The 25,575-nt window shown below is 41.5% G+C and overlaps 1 protein-coding gene and 1 non-coding gene across 2 annotated transcripts in view; one reads left to right on the forward strand and one right to left on the reverse strand.

The window, feature by feature from the left end:
- Nucleotides 1-2,267: 2,267 nt before the first annotated feature.
- Nucleotides 2,268-25,575, reverse strand: part of Msn (moesin) — a 72,101-nt gene continuing 48,793 nt past the window's right edge. The window contains exons 3-13 of the mRNA XM_027431851.2: nt 19,056-19,151; nt 17,135-17,409; nt 15,666-15,749; nt 14,632-14,778; nt 12,777-12,873; nt 10,411-10,574; nt 7,911-8,041; nt 7,509-7,669; nt 6,397-6,489; nt 5,289-5,513; nt 2,268-4,337 (exon numbers count right to left, since the gene is read on the reverse strand). Coding sequence (XP_027287652.1) covers nt 4,173-4,337; nt 5,289-5,513; nt 6,397-6,489; nt 7,509-7,669; nt 7,911-8,041; nt 10,411-10,574; nt 12,777-12,873; nt 14,632-14,778; nt 15,666-15,749; nt 17,135-17,409; nt 19,056-19,151 — 1,638 coding nt within the window. The 3' untranslated portion in view covers nt 2,268-4,172. The remainder of the gene's footprint in view (nt 4,338-5,288; nt 5,514-6,396; nt 6,490-7,508; nt 7,670-7,910; nt 8,042-10,410; nt 10,575-12,776; nt 12,874-14,631; nt 14,779-15,665; nt 15,750-17,134; nt 17,410-19,055; nt 19,152-25,575) is intronic.
- Nucleotides 18,799-18,933, forward strand: LOC113837544. Its single transcript, XR_003488188.1, has one exon.

Here is a 25,575-nt window from a genome sequence, read left to right on the forward strand (position 1 = left end):
CTTCAGGTGATACATTATTTCAAGCTTCTCAGAGAATTGTCTTGGTTGAGCCAGGCATCCAGATGTATGCATGTTTTTAAATTCTCGGGCACGTCCGTCAGCTAACTCAGCCTCTCTGGTGTCCTGTGCTTTGACTGTTTGCTGATGGGAAGCAGATGTGGCTTTCTCCCCACTCCAATTTTTGTTTATGTGTGGTCATTTCTTTCTAAAACTCAGTGGAATCTCATGTTGCCATTTCTATGAGTGGCTTTTCTTTCTTGTTACTGCTGCACCTCCATTTTACCATTCAAAATATGAGTATCAGTCATTGACAGTTGATTAAAGTGTGCTTACGGGCATATGGACAGATGGAGGAATGACATCATGGCTCCCACTTCCCCATCTTCCAGATGGCACTTTCTAAGGACAGATAGCAGCATTTCCTCTTAGACACAGCTCGCTTGCTCGCTGCTTGGAACAGGCTCTGTTTCTCTTAGACATAGACAATGCGGCTGGCTCCCTTCCTTCACTTGGGGATGCTGCGGCATTTCCAGAATTTCTTGTTGAAATTAAAACTTCAAGCATTAACTACACTTCCTGCTTCAAAAATTTTAATTAGACACAGCAAGAGAGCAGCCTGCTGACTTAGAGTCCTGACCTATTTTTGCATGAAATGACTCATTGTTGGGATTGTATTGAATGGTGGATCTCTGCTCTGTGTTTATTACCCATGGTGGATTTGTCTTCTGACGGTAAATGTGAAGGAGTCACATGCTCTAATACTGCTGTGGGGCTTTACCTGGATTACCAGGACTCTAGCACTAATAACATTTTATATGCTGTTCTTTCAAAGTATAACTTGGTTTTTAAATCAAAAAAGAATTATACTACATATCCTCTTTCATGTTTTCCTTGTTCTATACAACATAATGTCTATGCGCTCACCTAGATGTGTGTTTTACTAGTACATTTACTTATATTTCCAAGTAATATGTTGTATAAATATGCTGGAATTTCATTTATTTACTTAATTCAAGTTTGAGAGCTTCCAGAAAAAAAAAAAAACATTATTGTATATAGTATTGCCGTGTCATTGGCAAATACATGGAGTCACTGTTTATCTACAGTGTACAAAATAACAAGTTTCATTATGATGTTTTCATATATGCAGTTGGCTTGTGTTCATGTTCACTCTCCCACCAACCTCCTCCTCTCCCACTCAGTTTTATAAGCTAAGTCATATCAAAGACTCATATGAAGTTGTAAGAAAGAATAAAGTGGGGTTGGAGATGGCTCAGTAGGTTTAGAGTACTGACTGCTCTAGCAGGACACAGGTTCAGGTCTCAGCACCTACATGGCAGCACACAACCTTCTGTAACTTTAGTTCCAGGGGATCTGACACACATTTCCGCTCTCTAAGGCGGCAGGCATGCACACAGTGCACAAATACACATGTGGGCAAAACATTCATGTACATATATAAACAAAACTATCTTCCAAAAAGAAACACTGAAGACACTAACTACACAGACACTTGACTCAGCTCTCTGAGTGGCATCCTAAAAATCGTCATGTGTCAACTGCTAAAATGATATCATGGAGCCAGTTATAATACAGAACACGGCATACGAAATGTGCTGCTCTTATAGCCACACTTACTTCTGACACAAGCTCTACTCTGCATATTTTCTACCCTGTTCCTTTTCTCTATTGATTTATTTACTTTGTGGTTTGTGATTTATTTAGGGAAAAGTCTGAAACTCGCTGTGTAATCCATGCTGACCTCCAGTGTTGCTGTTACAGTGCTGTAGACCCCATGGTCAGTTTTTTTTTTTTTTAACCTTGCTCCTTAACTGCTGGAAACCACTAATTTACCCTTTATTCCTATAACATTAAAGACAGTGTGAGATAGTAATTTGGAATAATACAAATGCAAGCCTGACATGATACCTCACATCTATAATAATTGTACTTGGGAGGTAGGGACAGGATTGCCACAAATCTCAGGCCAGCCTGGTCTACCTAGTAAGTTCCAGGACAATCTGGGCATAAAGCAGTAAAATAAAGGAATAGATTTGTCAGCTCTATCACACCTGTAATCTCAGGACTTAACCTGGTTACTCCTGTTTTGGTGATGTCTAAAGTCATTCCTTCCTATTAAAATGAGGATAATTATATTCCTTCTTCCACTAGAACTTAAATCAAGGTAAAATGAGATAAAAGATAGAAAGGTAGCCTGTAGACTAGAAACTACAATGAAATATTCAGAAAGAAAGACCAAGTCACAATGAAGTCTTCCTAAATTTTATTGGCACTGAAATAGAACACAGATTGAGCATAAACCCCTCCAAACAATTATTTAAAAAATAAAAATACACAAAAAACCTGAATATAAATTCTAACCTTCTCCCCAGCCTCTGTGGGGGTGGGTTATTGCCCTTAATGCAGCTAGATTGCCCCCACAATTCCAGGTTTGAATTTAGCCAATATAGGGCAGCTCACCGAGTGTCAATACAATTCACAGCAATGCATATAAGATTCCCCAAGGTTAAGTAAAAGGGGCAAGGGCTGAGGGAGGATCTGGGTTAGGGGTACTGGATTGAAGGACAATACAGCCTTTTGGGAACTGAACCCTGGGGAAAAGGCAAACAGGAACAATAAAACCAAATATTAAGTACATTTTAAATGGATTGTATGACCTATAGTGACAGGTAAATCACTAATACTGAAGTCTTCTTACATTTTGTTTTTGGCAAAATATCCTTTTTAATATAGTATATATTTCCCAGACATGGGGTGGGGGTAGTAAAAATAATGAAGCTAAAATTATCTTGTCCCAAGACTAATATCTCTAATAGTGCGTTAGCAAAAAAATAAAAAAAAGTAGAAATCAATATCGAGTTAGATATCACTAGAATATATAATACTGGTAAAAAATTAGAAGAGCACACATGTGACAAAAAAGAGGAAGCAGCTGCTCCAAAGTGGAGAAAATGGTGTGGGGGTGTGAAGGGACAAGGCCAGAATACCCAGCAGCTTTCTGTATGTAGCTCCAAGGGACAGCACAACTAGTGATGAGACCTGGGTTAGAGATTTGTCAGAAGCAGGGCCCACTCACCACCTTGGACTGGGTTAGATGGGGAAGGGTTACTGGGTGACTGAAAGGTGAGAGTTACTCTTACTCATCATAATGTGTATCTGGGGGAGGAGTTTAGAACTCTTGGCAGGGAAAATACTACAGCCAGGTATAAGCATTTCTCCCTTGGTGGCAACACCTTTAGGTGCAACTGGCTAGGTTTGGGAGTACTTGTCCTCTCTGTCCTAGCTGGAAGAGATCTGGGGACTGGAGAGGGCAGGAACAGATTCTGAGATGGAACCAGGAACATGAACTAACATGGGGATAGCCTTACCCATAAACCTAACCTGATAGAAGAAAGGCTCCCAAGATGCTCGGTGGCAAGGGCCTTTTTAGGTTGTTAGTGTGCTCTCTCGAATGCACTGTTTCCTGCATCCCTTTATTCCCTCCTTGGTTGGAAACTGAGTCCCTAAACACTGGGACAAGGCTTATTTCGGCTGAATTAGTAATGGGCCCAACATAGGAGGTAGAAGAAATAAGAATGGCTAAACTTCTCTTTACCCTCCAATCATTACAAAGCCTAAATAACTCTAAAAGGGATGGACATTAAGAGGCCAAATCCTAGGTCAGCTGACATACTGAATGACAAAGCCAAGGCACTACTTTTTACTTCTGTCCCTAAACCACACAATATCATAACTTTGCAAATCACAGGACTTGGAAGAAACAGGAAAGGGATGGGAACTAGCTATCAACCTATTTCACACTTGAGTCCCAGAGGAAAACAGTAAGTGTGAGTGGGGGGGGGTGCTTGTCCAATCAAAAGGAATGAGCTCAGGCTGGGGGAAAATTACCTATTCTAGAAAGCTAGGTTGAATGTGCCAGAGAAGACGGAGATTCCATTCGCACCACAGTGGGCCATTTGTTTGCCCAGGGATCTGAGTGGGGAGACTGAAGGTCTAAATAGGCTAAATTTGGTCCCGTGGCTATACTGAATGCTTGGCATGGCTCCAAGGCTTTTCTAGTTAGTGGCTCCAGCACAGTGTTAGTTAGGCAAAACTATAGGAGTGTGGGGACAAGGAAGGAGGAGGAGGGGTCCCTGAAGGCTGAATGCCCACTACATGGACTCAAACTCATCAATGCGCTGCTTGGTATTGCCCTGCCGGATCTGGCGCAGGGTCTTGTATTTGTCTCGTCCCAGTCGCATGTTCTCAGCATGGATCATGTCATTGGCAGTCTTCTTGGACTCATCCCGGGCATTGGCCAGCTCTGAAGTAAGGGCCTGTGAGAATGCAAGCAGAGTCAGACTTCTCTTCTTTTTTCTCCTCTTTCCTACCCATACATTCCATATGCACTTGTACACACATGAACATGTGCCACATACACATAGTATAGGATGGATTAATGAGAGCTATCTCTTGAGAGTAAAACAATAGCATAATATTCCAAATATTCCAGTAGCAACTTGGTTAGCTAGATATTTTCTGAATAAAAGATGGGAGAGTAGTAGGAAGTAGGAGAGAGCTAAATGAGGTACTCTCAGGTGTGACTGGTAAGTCAAAATGTCTTCCCTTCAACTTGCCACAGTTCCAGACTCCCACTCAGCACTGGCATGTGTTTTGGAACATTAGTTAAAGATGTGTCACATTGCTTTCTGCTGTGGGATATTTATTTAATGATGTAAAGATGTGTTGTTTTCTTTTATGTTACATTTGCTTAACTCTGTGAAGCTGTGTTGCTTTGCCTGCCTAAAACACCAGATTGGTCTGATAAAGAGCTGAACGGCCAATAACTAGGCAGGAGAAAGGATAGGCAGGGCTGGAGGAGAGATCTGGGAAGAAGAGATTGAGGAGCAAAAAAGGAGGAGGACATCAGGGGCCAGCCATCCAGCTACGCAGCAAGCCATGGCATAAGAAGGAAAGAAAAGATACAGAGAAATAGCAACAGGTAAAAGCCCAGAGGCAAAAGATAGACAAGATAATTTAAGAAAAGCTGGCTAGAAATAAGCCAGGCTAAGGCCGTGCATTCATAAGAAAGAATAAGCCTCTGTGTGATTTATTTGGGAGCTGAGTGGCATGCCCCCCAAAGAGCAAAGACCCAAAAGAGTAGAGAGTAAAAAAAGAAAGAAAAAAATACTATAGGCATGGACTACAGCATGTATACCGTAACTCTAGTAGCAGTCATGAACTATTGAGTCATTACTTAGTCTCATCTGTTGGGCCTGCCTGGATACCTTAAGATGCTTCTGCACACGCTCATTCTTCTCAGCCTCAGTGGTACGCTCCTCTTCGCTGCGGTCCTTGGCCATAGCATCAGCCCGAAGCTCAGCACTGGCCTCTGCCCCATTCTCATCCTGTTCATCCTGTTCATTCTCAGCAGGCTCTGCCACATGAGGTGTACTCATGGCAGTCTTCAGCTCAGCACGAGTCTTCTCCAAGTCCTCCTGTACCATTTGGGCCTGTCCAGTGACAGAAAGAGAAGCACTGATCGTCAGATCAGGTAGCTTGTGATAACCTAATCATACCTAGAAAGTCTAGTAAGAGACCAGTTAGTACAAATAACTTTATTGACTTGATCCTGGGGATTTTTTTTAGTTGAAAATAAGAGTGATTCCACAACTAATCACTGAACTGAACTGGAATCCAGTTGCAAAGAAGAATGAGTGATGGGCAAAGGGGTCCAGACCAGGCTGGTGAAACCCACAGAAACAGCTGACTTGAACAACAGGGAGCTCTTGGTCCCCAGACTGATAGCTGGGATACCAGCATGGGACTGATCCAGACCCCAGGAACGTGGGTTTCAGTGAGAAGACCTCAGAAATCTGTGGGACTTCTTGTAGTAGGTCAGTACTTATCCCTAGCATAGGTATGGACTTTGGGAGCCCAATCCACATATCCACATACAGGGATACTCCCTGAGCAAAGACACATAGGGGTGGGCCTAGGCCCTATCACAAAGGATAAGATAGACACTGATGACACCTTATGGAAGGCCTCACCCTCCCTGGGGAGCAGAAAGGATATGTGATAGGTAGGGTTTTAGTTGGAGGGGGGGCGCTGTTAGGGGAGGAGGGGAGGGAGTGGGAACTGGGATTGACATGTAAAACAATCTTGTTTCTAATTCAAAAGAAAAAAGAAAATAAGAGTGATTGTATCAACTTCCAATGGATATTGGGAATTCTAAAATATTTGAGAAAGCTTTGAACACCTTCTCCCATAATGACTTTGAAAAGCTGTTTGTCTAAAAAAGGGGGAGTATACATCTAGGAAATGTAAAAACTGGAATACAAACATATAACGTACTCTTTCCCACGGTGCTTTGCTCTGGATTCTGCATCTTACCTTTTGCTGCCATTCCACAGCCTCACTCTCCTTCTTCTTTCGGGCCATTTCCAACTGAGAGATCCGTGAGGTCAGCTCTGCCATTTCTGAAGCCTATAGACATATTAGAAGCCTGTAAGGGCTTGACCTTTGGGTTTTCAGGGTCCAGATGCCTGTAACCCCAGTTCTTCTACAGAACTGGTAGGTAATTAGCTGTACCATTTCTTGTTGCCCTGGTGACTCTTTCAACCAAATTACTCTACCCTTTTTACACCGTCATAAGTCACAGCTCCCCTCCTAGACTACAGGTCTCCTTAAGGCAGACAATTGGTCATCTCTGTTCCCGTTCTTTCCCTCTTCCCCTCTTAATGTTGCCAAATGTACATGCAATGGGACCTCAGCAAAGCTTAGAAGTCACTGCTTGAAGTAGCAAAGGCTTCACTGCTATCCTAGGGCTCCACCAAGACTGCTACCAGAACAAATAAATATGAATATCACAAGGCTATCTATGCAGTGGGGAAAAGTTTATGCATACCCTTATGCCTTGAGCAAATTTCTCATGCCATCTTTCTCCTGAGAGATACTAACACTCCAATATTACAAGCAAAGGGACTGTGTTAAGGAAATTTGGCCCTAGATTCTTAAATTCCAAGTCACAGAACCATAGTTTGGAGGGAAAGAATCTTTCCAGTGGAGAAAAAAGGGCTGTAATCCTTCAGCAAACACAGCTGTGACCTTTGACAAGTTCCCAGCCTCCATGATTCCCAGTTTCCTTGTCTAGTCACATTATTCTGTCTAGGCTTTAATTCCATGAGGCTATTGAAGAAAGAAACAAAAGAAAGCAAGGAAAGAAGAAATGTGGCTAAAACAACACATGATAGGTACTCTTCCTTTTCCTTTCTTAGGTTACAGGATCAGATCTCTATATGAGAAAGTAAATGAAACGCAAGGGCTATGGAAGACTGTGAGCCATACTAGTGATAAGTCAGCTTGCTTTCAAATGAATTCTTGGAGACCTTTTGGATACAAACAAGTTAGAAAGACTCAGTTACACAAGCAAAGAGATTTATAAACTGGTAAGGGGGCAAGCCAAAAATGCATGCACACAGCCCCAGCCCAGGATGCCACCTTACCAGCTGTTCCTGGGTCTTCTTCTGGTCCCGAGAAGCTTGCAGCAGGGCCTCCTTGGCTTCTTCAGCTTCTTGACGCTCTTTGGCCAGTTTTTCAGCCTCACTCTGGGCACGCTTCCGTTCCTGCTCAAGTTCTAGGGCCCTACGGGTCTGTTCTTCCAGTTCTGGTAGAAAAGGAGGAAATTGATGGAGGGCTCAGAGATGAAGATGGCACACTGACTTGCTTCCTGGGAAATGTCCACTTCATGGCACAGTAGGGAATGGTAGCAAAATTTTTCCCGAAAAATTCTTTATCTACTCTGTGGCCACACCTAGACTATGGAGTCTTGTTGTGCAGCTCAGGGAATAATGTATATACCTTAGGGTGAGGTTCTGGGGAAACTCCACGGTGACTCTAAACCTCACCTTGCTGAGCCTTCTTAGTCTGCTCCTCAATCTGCTTCAGCTTCTCCATCAGTTCTTCTTTCTCCCGTTCAATCTTCTCCTTCTCTTTTTCTGCCAGCTCACGCTTCTTCTTCTCATTTTCCAGCAGAGCACTAGAGAAGACAAGGAGTAATGATAACAGGACAGTAAGGCTGCATGGTATCTTGAAGGTTTCCAGGACCTGAGTCTGTTAGCCCCCAGCCTCCCAATGTAAGGCAGAGGTTGTGAACAAGGACCATTCTCGATTTCCTCCATCTAACCATCATATCACTGCCCCACAGATTTCTATGCTCAGTCCATTTACCTCAAATTCCTGAAACCTAAAGAGGAATGCTGGTACTGCAAGTAACCAACTAGATGGCTTTGCTCTTTCTTCTATCTGCAAAATTATTTACTAACCTTTGCACTCTGTCTTGGACAACTAGGCCTAACTCTGCTTTCCTTCAACCCCAGCTTTAGGTTCCCTTTTTCCAGACTTTGTTGCCGATCTAGGATAAGTATTTGCTTTTTCTGCCCTCACTACCTATTCAAGGAAGCATCATTTTTTGTTTTAAAGACTTTATTTTTATTTTATGTGTGTTTTTCCTGTATATATAAGTGCACAATATGTATGCTGTGCCCACAGAATCTAGAAGGTGCCAGATCCCCTGGAAGTGGAGTTACAAATGGTTGGAAGCTGCCAAGTGGATGCTGGGAACCGAACCTGGGTTTTCTGCAATAGCAGCAAGCATTCTTAAATGCTGAGCCAACATCTCTCCAACCCGTAAGAAGCATTCTTAGACCTTGGCTACATGTCCTCACGCTCAGACCTTCAGAATGCTTGGCACACACTTTTTCATAGCACTTTTCACTATTGCATATGCTAAACAATTTGTTTATTTTATCTGTCTTCTATTAGAATGATGGATGGTGGTGGTGCACACCTTTAATCCCAGCACTCCACAGGCAGAGGCAGGTGGATCTCTGTGAATTCGAGGCCGGCCTGGTCTACAGAGTGAGTTCCAGGACAGTCGGTGCTGTTACACAGAGAAACCCTATCTTTAAAAACTTCTCCTACTAGAATGACAGCTTCATAAGATGAGGAAATTTTTACTGCTCAATAAATATTTAAGGGAATTAATAATATAGCTTTTGTATCTCAAGACTATGTAAGTAAGACAGTGTGAGCACATACATGTATGTATTTCCTTCATTCTCTGTGTTACTAGACTGTGAGGTCCTGCAGAGTATGTTCTAGTTCAGTAAACTGTATCCAAATCTTGGTATTTTTTCTTCTTCTTAATAATGAGAACTCTGGGCTGTCATCATAGGTCAATGATAGAGTACTTGCCTGACATTCACAGGGCTTTGAGTCCAAACACCAGTATTGGGGGAAAAGTCAACCTTAGTTGTGGGTGGTGCGCATGCACCCAAGTACCCACAAACTCATGCATGTATATGTATACACACACACACACACACACACACACACACACACACACACACGCACACACACGCACACACAAGCCACACACACAAACATATGTATATACATACACGTATATAATTAATGTTGACACATGAATATATATCTATATGTATTAGAACCAGGTTCATTGTGAAAAAAAATACATGCTCATTTTTATTTCCATTTTCATTATTTAAAACAGGTTCTTACTATTTATTCCTGGCTGGCCTTGAACTTACAGCACCTTTGTGGGAGTGAAAACTGGTGCAGACATTTTGAAAATCAACATAGTGATTTCCCGGAAAATTGGGAATTAATCTTCCTCAAGACCCAGATATATCTTGGTATCTTGGGCACATACCCAAAGGACAATCCACCATACCACAAGGATTCTTGCACAACCATGTTCATAGCAGCATTATTCATAATAGCCAGAAACTAGAAACACCCTAAATGTCCCTCACCAAAGAATGGATAAAGAAAATGCAGCAGTATATTTTCACAATGGAGTATTACTCAGTTGTTAAAAACAATGACATCATGAAATTTGCAGGCAAATGGATGGAACTAGAAAAACCCATCCTGAGTGAGGTAACTCAGACCCAGAAAAACAAACATGATGTGCACTCATTTATAAGTGGACACTAGCTATAAAGTAAAAGACAATCATTCTACAATCCACAAACCCAGAGAAGCTAAGTAACAAGGAGGGCTCAAGGAGAGGACACTTGGATCTCCTTGGGAAGGGGAAATAGAATAGATTTCTCAGGTAGACTATGGGCCGGTGGGGATAGGAGAGTACTGGAAGAGGTTCCTCCCTCTAGAAGCCTCTGAAATCCCAGACTTTTGGTGCCTGTTTCTAAGAAACAAAAATGTCTGTGCTGACACTGAATTTAAGGAGTTTCCTCCCCTCCACAGTTCACAAGTCCTGGTTCTGGGCTGATACCACACCCTAAGCCGTCTAGGAAGCTTTTAGAAACTTCCTTACCACAGCAGTAGAGTTAGGACTACTAAGTTCAACACTATGGCACCTACCGCTCCATCTGCTTCTGGTGCTTCTCCTCCCGAGCCTGTGCCTTCATCTGCTGAACCTCAATGGTGTCAGGCTTACGCCGACGCATGTACAGCTCATGATTCCCCATGCACAAGGCCAAGATCCTCTTGTTAATCCGAAGCCGGGGAGCATAGAACACAAAGTCCTGGAGGGAAAATAGCATTGAGTTTTTAGGGCTGACAAAATGGCTCACATACGCCCTGGAGCACACACATGCATGCACATACACACCAGTAATAGAATAATAAACTGATACATTTTTTAAAGTCTTGAGAAAAAGGTGAAAGTGACTGGCTTCTGTTAAGCTAAACCCAAAAGTACTGGAAAGACTGTGTAATCCAATCATTTGCATTGCAGTGGGAATCCTAATTACCAGAGTAAGAAAATCATTTTTCCTAGAGTCAGTTGTCAGGGAAGTAGTAGACTTAAGGCTAGAACCCATGTTTCTTATCTTTGACATCAAGTACTCTTTCCACCAAAATCACCATTTTTACCAACTCTGATCATGAAAAGCAGCCTGGGACCAGCAAGATGGCTCACAAACTAAAGGTGCCTGCCACCAAGCCTGACAATAAGAGTTTGATACCCAAAAACAACATTGAGAAAGAAAACAAATTCTAACAAGTTGTCCTCTGGTCTCCACATGGGCATCATGGAGTGTGTATCCTTTCACCTCCTCCACACAAAATAAACATGGGAAATTGAAAATCTTTAAAAATAAAATAGCACCCTAAAATACTTTATCAGAAGTGTCTTCTTCTGCTATGGTATTTTTTTTTCAGTTTTCAAAATAAGTTTATTATTAATTCACAGGAGCTTAAGAGGGCCTTGAGTTAAGCCAATATGGAAGTCAGCCACATGGTGGTAAAGTAGCCATATTGCAAGGAGATCTTTACACAAAGTGTGAAAAAGTCCAAGGCACCAGAGAAAGCATATGCAGGTTCTGGTCAGCATTTGAAACACAACCACAGAAGAGAAGGGAAGAGTTATGTCCCTTTGCATCAGGAGCTAGTAAGATAAGCACATCCAAAAGAACCTCATGGTAACTAACAGGGACTAAACTATGGGGTAGTAACTCGGGGAAGGAAAACCACACTGTCTCATTAAAGAGATAATTATTCCTACTTCTTTACCTTAGCTTAAGGTTGAATGACTTTTCAAGGAGAGGTACTTCCTTGGCCTAGTGATTGACTAGCCCAACTGGATTAACTCTTTTTTTTTTTTTTTCGAGACAGGGTTTCTCTGTGTAGCTTAGGAGCCTATCCTGGCACTTGCTCTGGAGACTAGGCTGGCCTCAAACTCACAGAGATCCGCCTGCCTCTGCTTCCTGAGTGCTGGGATTAAAGGCGTGTGCCACCAACGCCTGGCCTGGATTAACTCTTAAGGGAGTAGACAATGTCATGTCTCACTACCTGAAGTCTAACTAGAGTTCTCAAATGAATCCAAAAGGGCCTCCTATAGGATAGAAAACACTCTAGTCAATAGGTAGGTACACCATAGGTGTCAGAATTTCTGTAATCTCTAAAAAGTGTGTTCTAGTTACAAGAAAGCTAACTAAGTACACAAATATCTAAATTTCTTAAGCATCAATTATCTTGACTGTTATTTGTTTTTAAAAGCTTTTGTTTACAGCTGGATTTTTATTTTATTGAGAAATACTTACATGAGCGCTTCGCTTCCATCCTACTTGTGTGACTCCCCAAAACTCATGATCTCTTTTTTAATTATTATTGCCACATGCTAAATTAATTAACAAGTTAAATGTAATAATTAAAGGGCACCTTTTAGAGGATATGATAATGCATGTATGTAATTCTAATACTCATGGGCTGAAGCCTGAGAGTTACTTTAAGTTAAGGCCAGGCTGGGTTAGAGCAAAACTTTGCCTTAAAAACTCTTGAGTAAAGAAATATGCATAAAGAAAATGTTTAATCTTCTTTTCTTAAAAGATTTAAAAGGTAAATTTGGAATGTCACCTTTGGATGTGAACTTCTGGCTCTGCCTTTCTTTCCACAATTAAACAGGAGTCAAGTACACGAGGAGTACATTTTGGGTACTTCGGAAAGTGAGGCAGTGGCAAAGCAGCAGCACTTAAGACCTGTAGCTCACCTCACCCACCCACAAAGGGAATTTGATAATAGAGAGGAACCAAATAAAGGATATCGCCTGGCCATTTCTCAGCATCAATGTCCTCTTTTTCTTTTCCATTTGTGCTTCTTGTTCCGTTGTGTACAAGTTATACACAACAGAATATAGAGATACAGACATATCCAATGACCTATTTGCTCTTTGAATTATCTAAGCCTTGGCAAAAGCCTGCCATGCACAGTCAGGAGGAAGCACTCACCGGGGCTTTTTTGTCAATAGGCTTGATGACAAATTTCTTATCATTGAAGGAGATATTCCTGATTTCACTCCAAGGGAAGCCAATCTTAGGAGTCAGTCTGCAGAAACACAGGCCAATAACATCATGACAATGACAAAGCAAGAAAACAGACCTAGTGCCTTGCCTTCACTACCACCAATCCCCTAACACAAACTTCTCCCTACTGTTATTACTTATTGCTGTTTCTTTTGTTCTGTTTGGGACAGAAGCAAATACCTTCCAGAAGATCTGCAGTAATTTAACTGAGAACCTTCTACATAAAACCATTAACTTCGAGAAGGTAAATAATAAACTCAGATTCTGGTGGTAAATGGAACAATAATCTAATAATTTCATCCTTACCAAGAGCACACACTAGGGGGTGGGGATAAACAAAGACTAAACTACAGAAAGACTTATAGGCCAAAAGTCACTGCATCATGAGCCGTGAACTTTATGAACCCTCACAACATAGACTCTAGCTCAGCAAAATCCAAAAATCAGAAGGGTCACATTTACAAATGTTCTAGTAGCTATTGGAAATATGATGATCCAATTGTAAAGGCTTAATTAATCCTATAGATCCTAATACAATCATTTGTACTTATAAATCACATTTAAAAATATAAGTACATTTGTACATCACTGTAGTTTGAATTATTTTTGCATGGGAAACAGATGAGACAAGGTCTCACATAGCCCAGGATGGCTAGTTTTATGTCAACTTGACATAAACTACAGTCATCTGAAAGGATGGAACCTCAAATGCCTCCATAAGATCTGACTACAAGGTATTTTAAAATTAGTTACTGAGGTCCCACTCTGTTGTGGGTGGTGTGATCCTTGAGCTGGTCTTCTTGGGTTCTATAAGAAAGCAGTCTAAGCAGTCTGGGGAGTAAGCCAGTAAGCAGCACTCCTTCATGGTCTTTGCATCAGCCACTGCCTCTAGGTTCCTGCCCTGCTTCAGCTCCTGTGATCAATGCTTTTAATGATAAATATGCAAGAGTGAGTGAAATAAACCCTTTCCTCTGCAAGTTGCTTTTGGTCATGGTGTTTCATCAGAACATTAACAGCCCTATACTAAGAAAACCTTGAATTAACTACATAGTCAAGGCTGGCCTTGAACTCCTGATTCTCTGCATTCACCTCCTAAGTGCTAGGATAACAGGCATGCACCACCATACCCAGAATAATTTAAATATTAGATATTAAATGAGAATGAGTTCTGGCAAGCTCATTTGTTGAAGGCTAGGTTCCCAGATAATGGCATTATTAGTGATGGCGGAGCTTTGTGAATGGGGCTTGGATGGAGGAAGTAGGTTATTGGGGGCATATCCTCAAAGGAAATATCGGGATTCCAATCCCTTCCTCTTTCATTGTCTATTTCTCAGCTGCCATGAGGTCAGCAACTACATGTTCTCCACCATGAAATTCTACCTCAATACAGGCCCAAAGCAACTGTATCAAGTAAATACACAAGCCAAACTATATGTTTTCTCCTTGAAGTTGATTTCTCCCAGGAATTCTGTTATGGGTATAGAAAGATGATTAGTACACATTTTTCTTTCTCATAGTAGTTCTTCAAAGTGTGGTATATGTAGTTTCCATTTATGACACATCTCAGCTGTAATGACATTTCAAATGTTCAATAATAAGATGTGGCTAGTGACTACCATCATAATAGTAATAACTCTAGTTAACAGAGGATTAAGGAAGCTATACAAACATCTTGGCTGGACTTCATTAGGTAGAAAAATAATTGAGCTGTGACTCAAATGCTCTAGACTTGCTCTGTGGTAAGGGATGACACCTATGTTTAAAGAAGTCTGAGGTATACCTGTCATTCTGCTCATAGATGTTGAGTCCCAAGGCATCCACACCCAGCCATAGCTCTGAGCCTTTCTTGTTCTTGATGCTGAAATAGTTCACACCGTACATCTCCAGGTCTTGAGCGATCTTGAGATATTCCAGGACAGCATCCTCCCTATATGATGAAGAATGGAAAAGAGGAACTGTCACACAGTAGCACTGCCACATCAGACCTGGCAACATAAAAAAATAGCCAGCTTGATCTGTGTTTCCGACAACAGTATTGCTCCCAGGATTGGGAAATAGATAGAATGTAAGGAAATGATGAATAACAAAAATATGCATCCGTTCTGTTAAATAAAATCTGCTGACAGGAGCCCAAAGAATAAGGAGAGGCTGTCCCTTGTCTTCAGGAATATCAGCTTTATGGAAGCTATTCTCCCTCTTTTCCATTGTGACACCCTCTTACAGAAGTGCATTCCTAGCAGAATTTAGACAGAGTACTGATGGTAAAATGACATTTGTTCCTCAAGCATCAAATACTTTTACTATGTTTAGTGAGTTCCTTTATCATTTCCTTTTAGGGGTGGAATCACTAGGTAGCCCAGAAACTTCCTTGAGTTCCTGATGTTTCTTCCTCTTCACTGAAGTCAAAACTAATTAGGATGTAGTGAGTGGTGGAACATGTCTGTAACCCCAGTACTTGGAAGGTAGGGGTAGTAGGATTGTGTGTTCAAGATCAGCTAGGCTACTTACTGAGATCATTTCCCAAAAAAACTTCTAAGGCTGGTACAATGGCTCAGCTGGTCAGGGCAGTGACCATCAAGTCTGACAACCTGAGTTCAGTTACTGGGACCTACATGGTAGAGTAGAAGAAGAGGATAGACTCCCAAAAGTTGTCTCTGACCTCCACATGTGCACCCCAGCATGAAACAATGGTGCACAGGCACATGCATGAGAGAGAGAGAGAGAGAGAAAAAGAGAGAGAGAGGGAGGGAGGGAGGGAGGGAGGGAGGAGGGAGGGAGGGAGGGAGGGAGGGAAAGCTAGTAGGAGAGGCTTACCTGAGCATGCCTCGGTGTTCCTCGTGCCACACCTGGATCCGCTCTTCCCACTGGTCCTTGTTGAGTTTGTGCTGCTCCAAGACTCTAGAAAGACAATGAATGATCAGAAAAGTACAGACACTGAAGCAGACACAAGGAACTTCCTAAAAGAGCTCCAAGAACAGATGACCAAACAGGACAATGGAATCACCCTCTTTATTCATTCATTCCACTTCTGTCTGTCTGTCTATCTATCTATCTGTCTGAGACAGGGATTCATCTATTTATTTGTTTGGTTGGTTGGTTGAGATAGGGTCTCTCTATTATGTAGCTGTGGCTATCCTGAAACTGATTACATAGACCAGGCTGGCCTCAAACTCAGAGAGCTTCACCTGCCTCTGCCTCCAAAGTGCTGGGATTAAAGGTCAGGCCCTCTTTATTCCTTTAACCACAAAGCTAATAATGTGTTGCATCTCCAAACTCAACAGTAATACATCAGGAGTCTGTGCTGGGGAGCTAACAGTACAGATAGGCAGGGATATTCTCTCCAACACCCTTTGGGGCCAAGAGTTGGTGTTCATAAGACACCTTGGATATAGGGCAAGGAAGTAGTCCCAAACTACTCTGAAGGAAACCAATAGGTCTGACCCATAATTCTACCAGATTGTTAAACAAAGCTTGTTTTAAAATATGCCAGCTCAGACATCATGACACTGACTGCAAAAGTTTCCTAGGGCACAATTACTATCTCTAATATCTTCTGATGGCATGTGTACAGGCCACAGCTCCAGTTCCACTAAGGATCCCAGAATCAGGCTTTCTTAGTTTTTCTTCTCCTGTTCTAATCCAAAAGCTTTTGCAAAATGAAATAAAACCTCCAAGGTTAAAAAAAAAAAAGAAGAATCAGGACATTGGCTGTCCAGGTCAGTTCTGCTTCAAATGTGAGAGATGGGGCAAATCAGAGAGAGTACCTCTGTTATCTCTCCTTCCTGAGCCAGAAAATAAAGAAACCGCTTGCTTTGTTTATTTGGCATTGACATGATGTTAAAACAAAAACATTAAGTGTTTAAGAGCTTTCACCTTTGGAGTTTACAAAATCAGAAAACTCTGTAGAATGGTACCCGTGACTTGCATATTTTTCTCTTTCTCTCCTGTGAATTTCTAAAATAAAATCTCATCAGTGAAGAAGAAATGAAAATGGGGGAGGACAAAACAAATCAACCCATCTTAGGTTCTACGTAAGCACCTATCTCCAGGGTAATGAAGCTTTGAAATCAGGGATAGAAAGAGGAAAACTGCTGTTTGGGGACCGGAAATACAATAAGATACAATACTATATGCAAATGTGTCTCTCTGAGCAGCACAACAGTCTTTAGACAGAACCTAGTGGAAAGAAACTTGGCACCCCATATGGAGTGGGGATTAGCCAGTTTTTGGTTGCTACCCCCTATCCACTTTACCCAGGCCAAAAGACCAGGGTACCACCTCACCTCTGGGGCAGCAGCTTATCTCCTGCCAGGTAGCCAGACTTGTGTACTTCCTTATTGAAATCGCCATACTTAGACTGGACAGCATAGGAGGCCAACAGCACAGCAGTTTCAGGTGGGCAATAGATGTCATCATTGAGAATGCCCTCCTTCACTTGCAGAAAGAACAGGCGCTGGGTGATATCCTGGATCAGCTCCTCAGACACATCCTCTGGGTAGAACTTGGCCCGGAACTTGAAGAGCAGCGGACTTTCCTTCCGCACATCCTGTGCAGTCACCTGGGAGGAACAAGGTTATGTAGGCTCTCAAATACTAGATTTTGGTGATGGGAGAGTGTCTAAGGTAGTGGGAGAGTGCTCATTTTAATTTCAAGTAATCTCCAAAGCCTGCGACTCTCCTCATAATTTAAAACAAAACTAAACTAAACTAAAACACAGAAGTCACTGAGGAATCTTACATATATTACTTCCCCTTGGAAATTTTCTTCTTAAAATTTCTAATACACACTGATGACAGAAGCCACTGTTACCTGACAATACAGCTCAATGATTTCAAATTCTGGGACTAGGTTTAAGAATACTCCTCTCTCTTAAGCTTCTTGTGTAAAATGTATTGTATTTTATAATTTTTCTGTATGCGGGTGCTGTGTCAAGTGCATGGCTGGCACCTAGGTTGGCCAGAAGAGGGCATTAGATCCCCCAGAACTAGAGTTACAGGCATGTGTGAGCTGCAAAGTCAGTGCTGGGAACTGAACCTAGATCCTCTGGAAGAACAGCCAGTGCTCTTAAGAGCTGAGCCGAGAATCTCCCCTACCCCTAAAGCTCCTCTTTCAAGTATTCTCCTACTTTATAAATTATTGCAGTACAGCACATCTGGTTGAAGCTGCAGAGTTGGCTGGGTTAGACAGTAACCACATGACCTTCTAAAGCCTGAAAATGGCTCCTACTTTGTGGAGCAAAAGTGGCTACTGTTGGGGCCAGCAGCATGACTCAGAGAGTAAAGTCACTTGCTTCCAAGGCTGATGACCTCATTTAGATCCTGGGGAACAACAAAATGAATGAAAGAACTGAAATGTTTACTATGGCATGCATGCATGCACACATACACATACATAGTAAATAAATGTAATTCTACAAAGTCTCCATGCTTTAATAAAACAAGATCTTTGTTTTATAAGCAAAAGTGAGATAACTGCCTCTAGATACAGTCAGCAAAATGAGCCACAGCACAGTATTAGACTTGTAAAGTCAAAGTCAACCAGTTTGGGGGGTATGGAGAAGGAAGTCTGCCAGGTGTCTGCAGATGTTTAAGGAGTTTCAGCTCTTTCTTACAGTCCTACAGACCTCGAGAAAGGGATCTCACCTTAAACCACTGGAAGCTTTGGTCCACAACAAGTCTAAATTAAAGAATCCTCTGCACTCCTTTTGGGTGGCCATATTGCTCAGAAGTCAAAGTTGAAACACAACTTTACCTCAGTTGAGTTCTCTGCCTATATTTTGATGAAAGTCATCAGTAGGAGCATGGTGTTGGGCTACCTGCAGTCCCAACACTCAAGTGGAAACAAGAAGATCAGATGTTCAAGGTCACCCACCACCTGCTACATAGAGAGCTTGAGACCAGTCTATAACAAGCAACCCTTTCTCAAAATAAAAAAGCAGGGTGGGAGAGATGAAAGCTGCAGAACCAACCAAGCAGACAGGTAGAAAAAGCCTTTTGTCTACAAATGACACAATCTTACATAAACATGATGGTTGTCTGACTTAGGACAGCTGGCTAAGTCTGGTTGTTCCCCTCCATGTAACTTTGTAAACTAACACTCTAAACACCATTTCCTTTATAGTTCAATATATTACTAAGTATCTCAGGTTTGCTAGCAAGCAATGTTATTAGCTGGAACAACTTCTGACAGCAGTTAAGTGATTACCTTCTTATTGAGTTTCAGCCAAGTAGAAAAAGCTTTTGTGTCCTGGTACTGTAGACCAAAGAACCAAACTTCCCTCAAGCCAATTGTTTTCACCACCTGGAAAAAACAAAACAGTCACTGGCTTAATATCTATCCCGTGGCAGAAATTAAAGAACATAAAGGTGGAGCCAACTTACATCTACCCATAATGGTTTAAGGTACTGCCAGTCTAGAAAGAAAAAAACACTTAAAGCAACAGTCAAGAACTGATGTCTATTGGCAGTTAATGGCTTCTGGAGCAGTAAGAGTCCGTTTTCTTCAGAGATGTGGCCTTTAGAAGGTTTCCTATACTCCAGTTAGTGACTCTATACCTATGAACATACTGGCAAGCCTAATTAGACTCTGTGTGTTAAAAAACTGAGTACATGAAGTTGGGAGGGAGAGGGTCTGAAAGTAGGTGAATATGATCAAAATACATTGTGTGAAATTCTTAAATAACTAAGAAAAATGTATTTTTAAAGGAATTACTGTCATACAAGGAGTCTAGATTTTTAAAAAAAGAACAGAAGTAGAAGGAAAACTCTTTAGGAAAAGGACAAGGACCGATGAATGAAAAGAGGGTCATTATAATCAAAATATAATACACTTGTATGAAAATGTCACAAATCCATGATTTTTATAATTAACATATGCTTAATGCATAATAATGAAATAAAAAGAAAGAACTAATATCAGCTTCTTTCCCCACTAAGTGCTACTGTGAACACTGGTACACACCAATAACCTAACTTATATCCATTAGCATCTTCAATTCTCAAAAGAACCCTCTGACACGAGTACAGTGATGCTCACTTTACAGATAGCAATAGTAAAAGTCCAGAAATGAAATAGCATGCCCAAGGTTCAGATAGTAATTGACAGAGTCAAGATTTACATTATGCTGTATGTCTAAATCAAGCAAATTCTCATACTTTCTGCTACTATTTCCCTTCTCCTATAATGCTATATAGCTGACTGCTCCCAGAGTGGATTAGAGACTGTAGACAAAGATTCTCAGGTTAACTCCTGTATTATATCCTTCTGGGGGTACTCTTATATATTATGCTTTGCCATTTTTTTTTGTTTTTCCATTCTATATAAAGGGTATTACATAGGGCATGGTAATGCATTCCTGTAATCCCAGCCCTCAAGAGGAATGAGGTGGAGGCAAGAGGATCAGAAGTTCAAGGTCAGCATTGAGCCCAGTTTGGGCTACTTGAGATCCTGTGCCAAAAGAGGAGGGAGGGAGCTGTGCATAATTTCAGCACTCAGGAGGCAGAGACAGGATGGTCTCTGGTCTCTGTGAATTCAAGACCAGCCTTGTCTGCAAGGCAAGTCCCAGGCCAGGCCAGCCAGGGCAACATATCGAATGTCTGTCTCAAATTAACAAAGGAAGCACATTTAAAAAGACACAGATGAACAAACAGAAAAGGTGCAGAGATGCAACTGGAGGAGGGCAGAGTTCCTATGTCCCTTCAGCAACTTCCACTGGTCCAGCTATGTAGAAGCTCCCCAATTTAGGCCTTTAGGTTTTTATGAAAGAGTTAAGTCTTTATAATTGACTGAATTGGCAGTCATTAGTGTCACTGCTGTCCTTTATTGATGACATTAATAGCCCCAGCTTCCTCATTATCTAATTGGGGGAACAATTATTAAATGATTTCACATGTAGGGATGGCTCTGGGAAAATTTTTAAAACTCTTTCTTATCCTATGTTTAACATAGGAGCCAACTAAGAGTTCTGATTTTTTTCCAATGCGGTTTCAGAATTCCAAATGAAATGCAACTGGTTGAAAGAAGAAACGTTGCAGAAACATTCAGATCCTGGAGAGAAAAAGACCCAGTGAAGACAGTACAGACTGAAAGGCTAAAATGCTTAGGTCCTGAAGAGTGGGGCATAAAAGGAACAGAACTGGTAAAGCAACAATTGGCCTTTACCTAAACCAAGAGGCTAGTTGTGGTGACTCAGAAAACCAAGGACTGAAGGGGATTTTGATAGGAACACTGCCTCTTCTTTTGGGAGCATAGGGAAATCAAAACGATATGAATTTTCCACTTCCTTAAGCTCTTGAGCTTGGAGAGATGAACAGTTTCTCAACCAATACTCAAGCTCCAAAGTGAGGATATGTGAGGAAGGAAATACAGTCTGAAGTCAGAACTGATACTGAAAAAGAACAAAGACAAAAGAAATGACCTGTGACAACAGGCTACAAGGAAATCGACAATTATGGTCCATGGAGTGATGAGGTCCATTTGATCAAACAACTACAGGCTCCATTTCCAATTCCAAGAACAGGGAAATTGGGCCAAAAATTACTCACTTCCAATTTTATAGTAAATAAGACTTTGATTTCAGGTGGGGCTGTCCTTGAGAAAGCCTTAAGCAGTGGAACACAGTGAATGACTATACGAAATATGCCTAGGAGTATGGTGGAAGCGAGAAATGCACCAAAGCATCATCAATAAAAGATGAGTGGGAAACTGTCCCAAGAAACACATTTTGGGTGAACAAGAAAACAAAAACAAAAAACCTAGACACTGTGAATTGGATTCTGTACTCAGCACTATTTCCCCAAATAGACTGTGGAGAGTAAACAGGGTTCACACAGCATAGGCTAGTAAGGTGAAGAAGACCAGTGATGTGCTATCAAACTGCCTTCAAATTAAGTGTGCATCCCACATAAAAGAACTACTATCAGCTTTGGACAGTTCGGTCATGAACTCGCTCACAGCAGCTGTGATTGCCCACATGAGACCTACATAAGATTTGAGTTAACATTCTATCATGGAAAGGGCTTTGCAATGCTACACCCATCCTGGAAGATGTACTGGCAGTTATCAGTTGATAGCCATGCTTCTGTAAAGGGCCATAAGGAAACTCACTGGTTGGGAAGCGGCAGACATGAAAGTCGAAGAGGGACTATTTGAGAAGAGGAAAGAGATTGGCAGGAGTGGGAATCGAGACTAATCAAAGTAAGAGGGGGTGAATAGATCAAAATACATTAAGTACATTTATTGAAAACGTCATACCAAGCTGGGCATGGTGGCACACTCCTTTAATCCTGGCACTCAAGAGAGAGACAAGTGAATCTCTGAGTTTGAGGCTAGCCTGGTCTATAGAGCAGGTTCCAGGACAGCCAGGGCTACTATTACACAGAAAAACCCTGTCTTGAAAAATAACAAGAAAAAAGAAAGAAAACCAATTATTACATGTAATTTATAGATGGTAATAAAAAAAAACTACCAAGAAAAAAATTGAAGTCCAATAAAAGAAAAAGATTTGCCTGTAAGAAAATCATTGCTAATTTTTAGAAGTTTCGGGGTGTAAGACAGAATCCCATTTACCTCTTTTTTCTTTTTACTTGCAGAAGTCAATTCAAGAGTCGGTGCCACATGGTACCTTCCTCGCATACTAACTGTATCTATCTGTGTAACAAGCCAGCAACATCATGAGCCATCTCAGAATCCCAGAGCTGCATCATAAGCAAGGCCAAAGCCTTAGGAAAAATACAGCATGAAAAATTATGTGCAAAACCACATCAGTGCCCAGACATCTGAAGTGCACTAAGATTCTATTACCGGCTCAGCAGCAGCTGCATCACCACCCACCTAAAAGCAAATCGATGTTTAACTGGAAAAATCTGTAAGACTCTACCACAACCTCTGGTTCTTCTGCTCAACACAGCTTGAACTCCAGTGAGCATCTTCCTCACAGAACAGATGATACTCAGCCGAGTTTCTGTTTAGGGAGTAGGCTAAACAAAGGGAGCTCACACAGGGCATAACTAACAGAAGGCACTGGGAAAAAGGAGAATCTACCCAAGTTCAGGCTCGAGCTGTACCACTTACTCCTTATAACTAGCTATATGACATTAAGCAGAACTTTTCCCCTCAATTCCTCTCAATCCCTCATCTGTAATGGGGATACTACCAATGTTAGTGTCATAATAGATGTTAATCATCTTATAAAACCAGAAAAAATAAGTCCTAATGCAAAGTCAGCCAGTTTTAAGTATTTTACTGAGTCATAAAGTTTTGTGATTTTTATGGTTTCCTCAACTGAATTCCCAGTACATTCCCATGCATTTGCTCTTTAAAAGATCGATTACTAGAATGGCTGAGAAGGCAGGATTTCTCTCTCTCTCTCTCTCTCTCTCTCTCTCTCTCTCTCTCTCTCTCTCTCTCTCTCTCTCTCTCTCTCTCTGTGTGTGTGTGTGTGTGTGTGTGTGTGTCTGTGTCTTTCTCTGTGTCTGTCTGTCTCTGTCTCTCTCTGTCTCTCTCTCTGTCTCTGTGTGTGTGTGTGTGTAACAACAATTAGTGAAAAAAGAGTCCATGAATCTGAAGGAGAGTGGGGAGGGGGTCTATGGGAGGGTTTGGAGGGAAGAAATGGAAGGAAGAAATGTTGTAATTATATTATAATCTCAAAAAGCAAGAAGAGTGTTATGCATAGTGGTAGCCCTGCCACCTAGTGGCATGTACAAAATTCAAGATGAAGTCATTTGAAGAATCTGCCTTAAGAGATTAAGCAAGCAAATGCAGCATGCCTGAAGCAAAATATGTTCTTTTTCCTTCCTGGCAGCAAGCACACTCACAAAAAGAAACAGAAGTAAGTGGGAGCAATTGTGGGCTCCATTCCCATTTCCCACCAGGCCCTGGACCTCCTCAAGCTATAGTTTCCCATTGTTGCATGTTATTTATCACTGGGTGCCAAGAAATATGCTTCCTCTTTCTCTTACTTCCTTTCTGGTCATAAGCCAGATGCCTGCTGAGCTCCTGAATAGCCCTAGAGCTTTAGTCAATTCCTTTCGAGCCCCAGTTCTTCCACAAGGGCGTCCTTGAATGATGGGTCTCCAAGTCAGGTATAATGGATTTCTTCCCCATGCTTTTATCAAGCTATCAAAAGGGAAGAGCTCACATCCTCCCACCACCTGTGCACAGGGCCCTCTGTAGATTCTCATCCTCATTTGCTTTCAACCCAAGAGAGATAGTTGCTTAGTATCTTGTCAAGTTCAGATACTTTCTCCAATAATTTTCCCCTGTGACATCAAGGCTCTGGCCCTTCTGACCTTATAGGTTGGTTGTACTCTTTTTCTATAGTATCCCCTCAGTGGACTTATGGACAGAAAACACATCTTCTCTGAGACATCTCCAAGTTATAGCACCCTCCTTCGCCCCACCCAGTGTATTGAAGTGGGAGAATGTTTGTTCAGAACTATATTTGAAACTCCACATCACAACTTGCTAATGACATGACAAGTTATGTTCTTTGTCCTCTTAGGGACAAGATCATTGTGATGATAAAGGAACCCAGCTATATGTAAAACCTCACATATGTGTCACTTCCAACCCAATTCACCATTTTTCAAGAATATAATGTACTGAATGTACTGTTACTAACAACAGTCATCATGTTGTATAATAGAACTCAATGTCACTTTTTCATTTGTTCATTTGTCTGTTGAGACAGGATCTCCTGTTGCTCAGGCTGGCCTCAATGAAAGCTCACTATACTCTTGAGAATGGACTTGAACTCCTGATCTTCCTGCCTCTATCTTCAGAGATTACAGGCTACAACACCCAACTTCAGAGTCACTCTAATCTAAATGAAATTTTATCTAAAGCACCCAGGGATAGTTCTCAAGACATTGCTCATCTAGATGATAAATTATCTGGTTTTCTTTCTCAGTCCTTTTCTCGATGATTATGAAAGATTAAAAGTTCTTAAGGGCTCTGTTTGGGAGGCAATAACCTTAAGAGTAGCATACCAGCCAGGAATGCTTGCACATGTCTGTAATTCCAGGAGTGAGGTGGCTAAGACAGGAAGATTGCTCTAAGTTCCAGGCAGCCTGGACTACATAATAAGTACCACATCAGCCAGAGTTATTATATACCAACACCTCATTCCTTCCCCTGCCCCTCACCAATTACCATTCCAATCTGCCCAGGGCTCAAAGCCATAGGGGCCTCCTACAGAACTACAGGCATGATACATAAAGCAAACCAACATTAACAATGAATTACCAAGTAAAGCCTTTTTGAAATTAATACAAATTTGCCCACAGATTATTTTTTTGCCTCAGGCTCTAAGTCATGTCTTCAGCAGGTCAAACCCCAGTGGGAAGAGCAGGGAAGGAAGGGTATAGTGATCATTTGGTTTGGGAGGGGCATGGGGAGAATTAGAAGGAAGGAGTCTAAGATGAGGCTAAAGTAAAATCCACCATGACTGATTCTCTCCCCTCAGCATCTCTTCCTAAAAACATACTATCTAAACCAAGGGTCCAAGGAGCTTATGTGGTATAGTGCATGTCTCCTCTGTTTGTCTTACAGACTGATAGAAGCTCATCCAGAAGAGATGTTCTGTCTCCTCATACCAACTCAAATGAGGCATTTTCCTTCTTTTACAGAAAAAGGTTGTCTGAACTCTAAACAGTGGCAATAAAGAAGAGGGAGAAGAAGATACATAGAAAAAGTGGCAGAGACAAATTTTTAAGAGATAATCAAA

Source organism: Cricetulus griseus, chromosome X (genome assembly GCF_003668045.3).
Source record: "Cricetulus griseus strain 17A/GY chromosome X, alternate assembly CriGri-PICRH-1.0, whole genome shotgun sequence".
Lineage (NCBI taxonomy): Eukaryota > Metazoa > Chordata > Mammalia > Rodentia > Cricetidae > Cricetulus > Cricetulus griseus.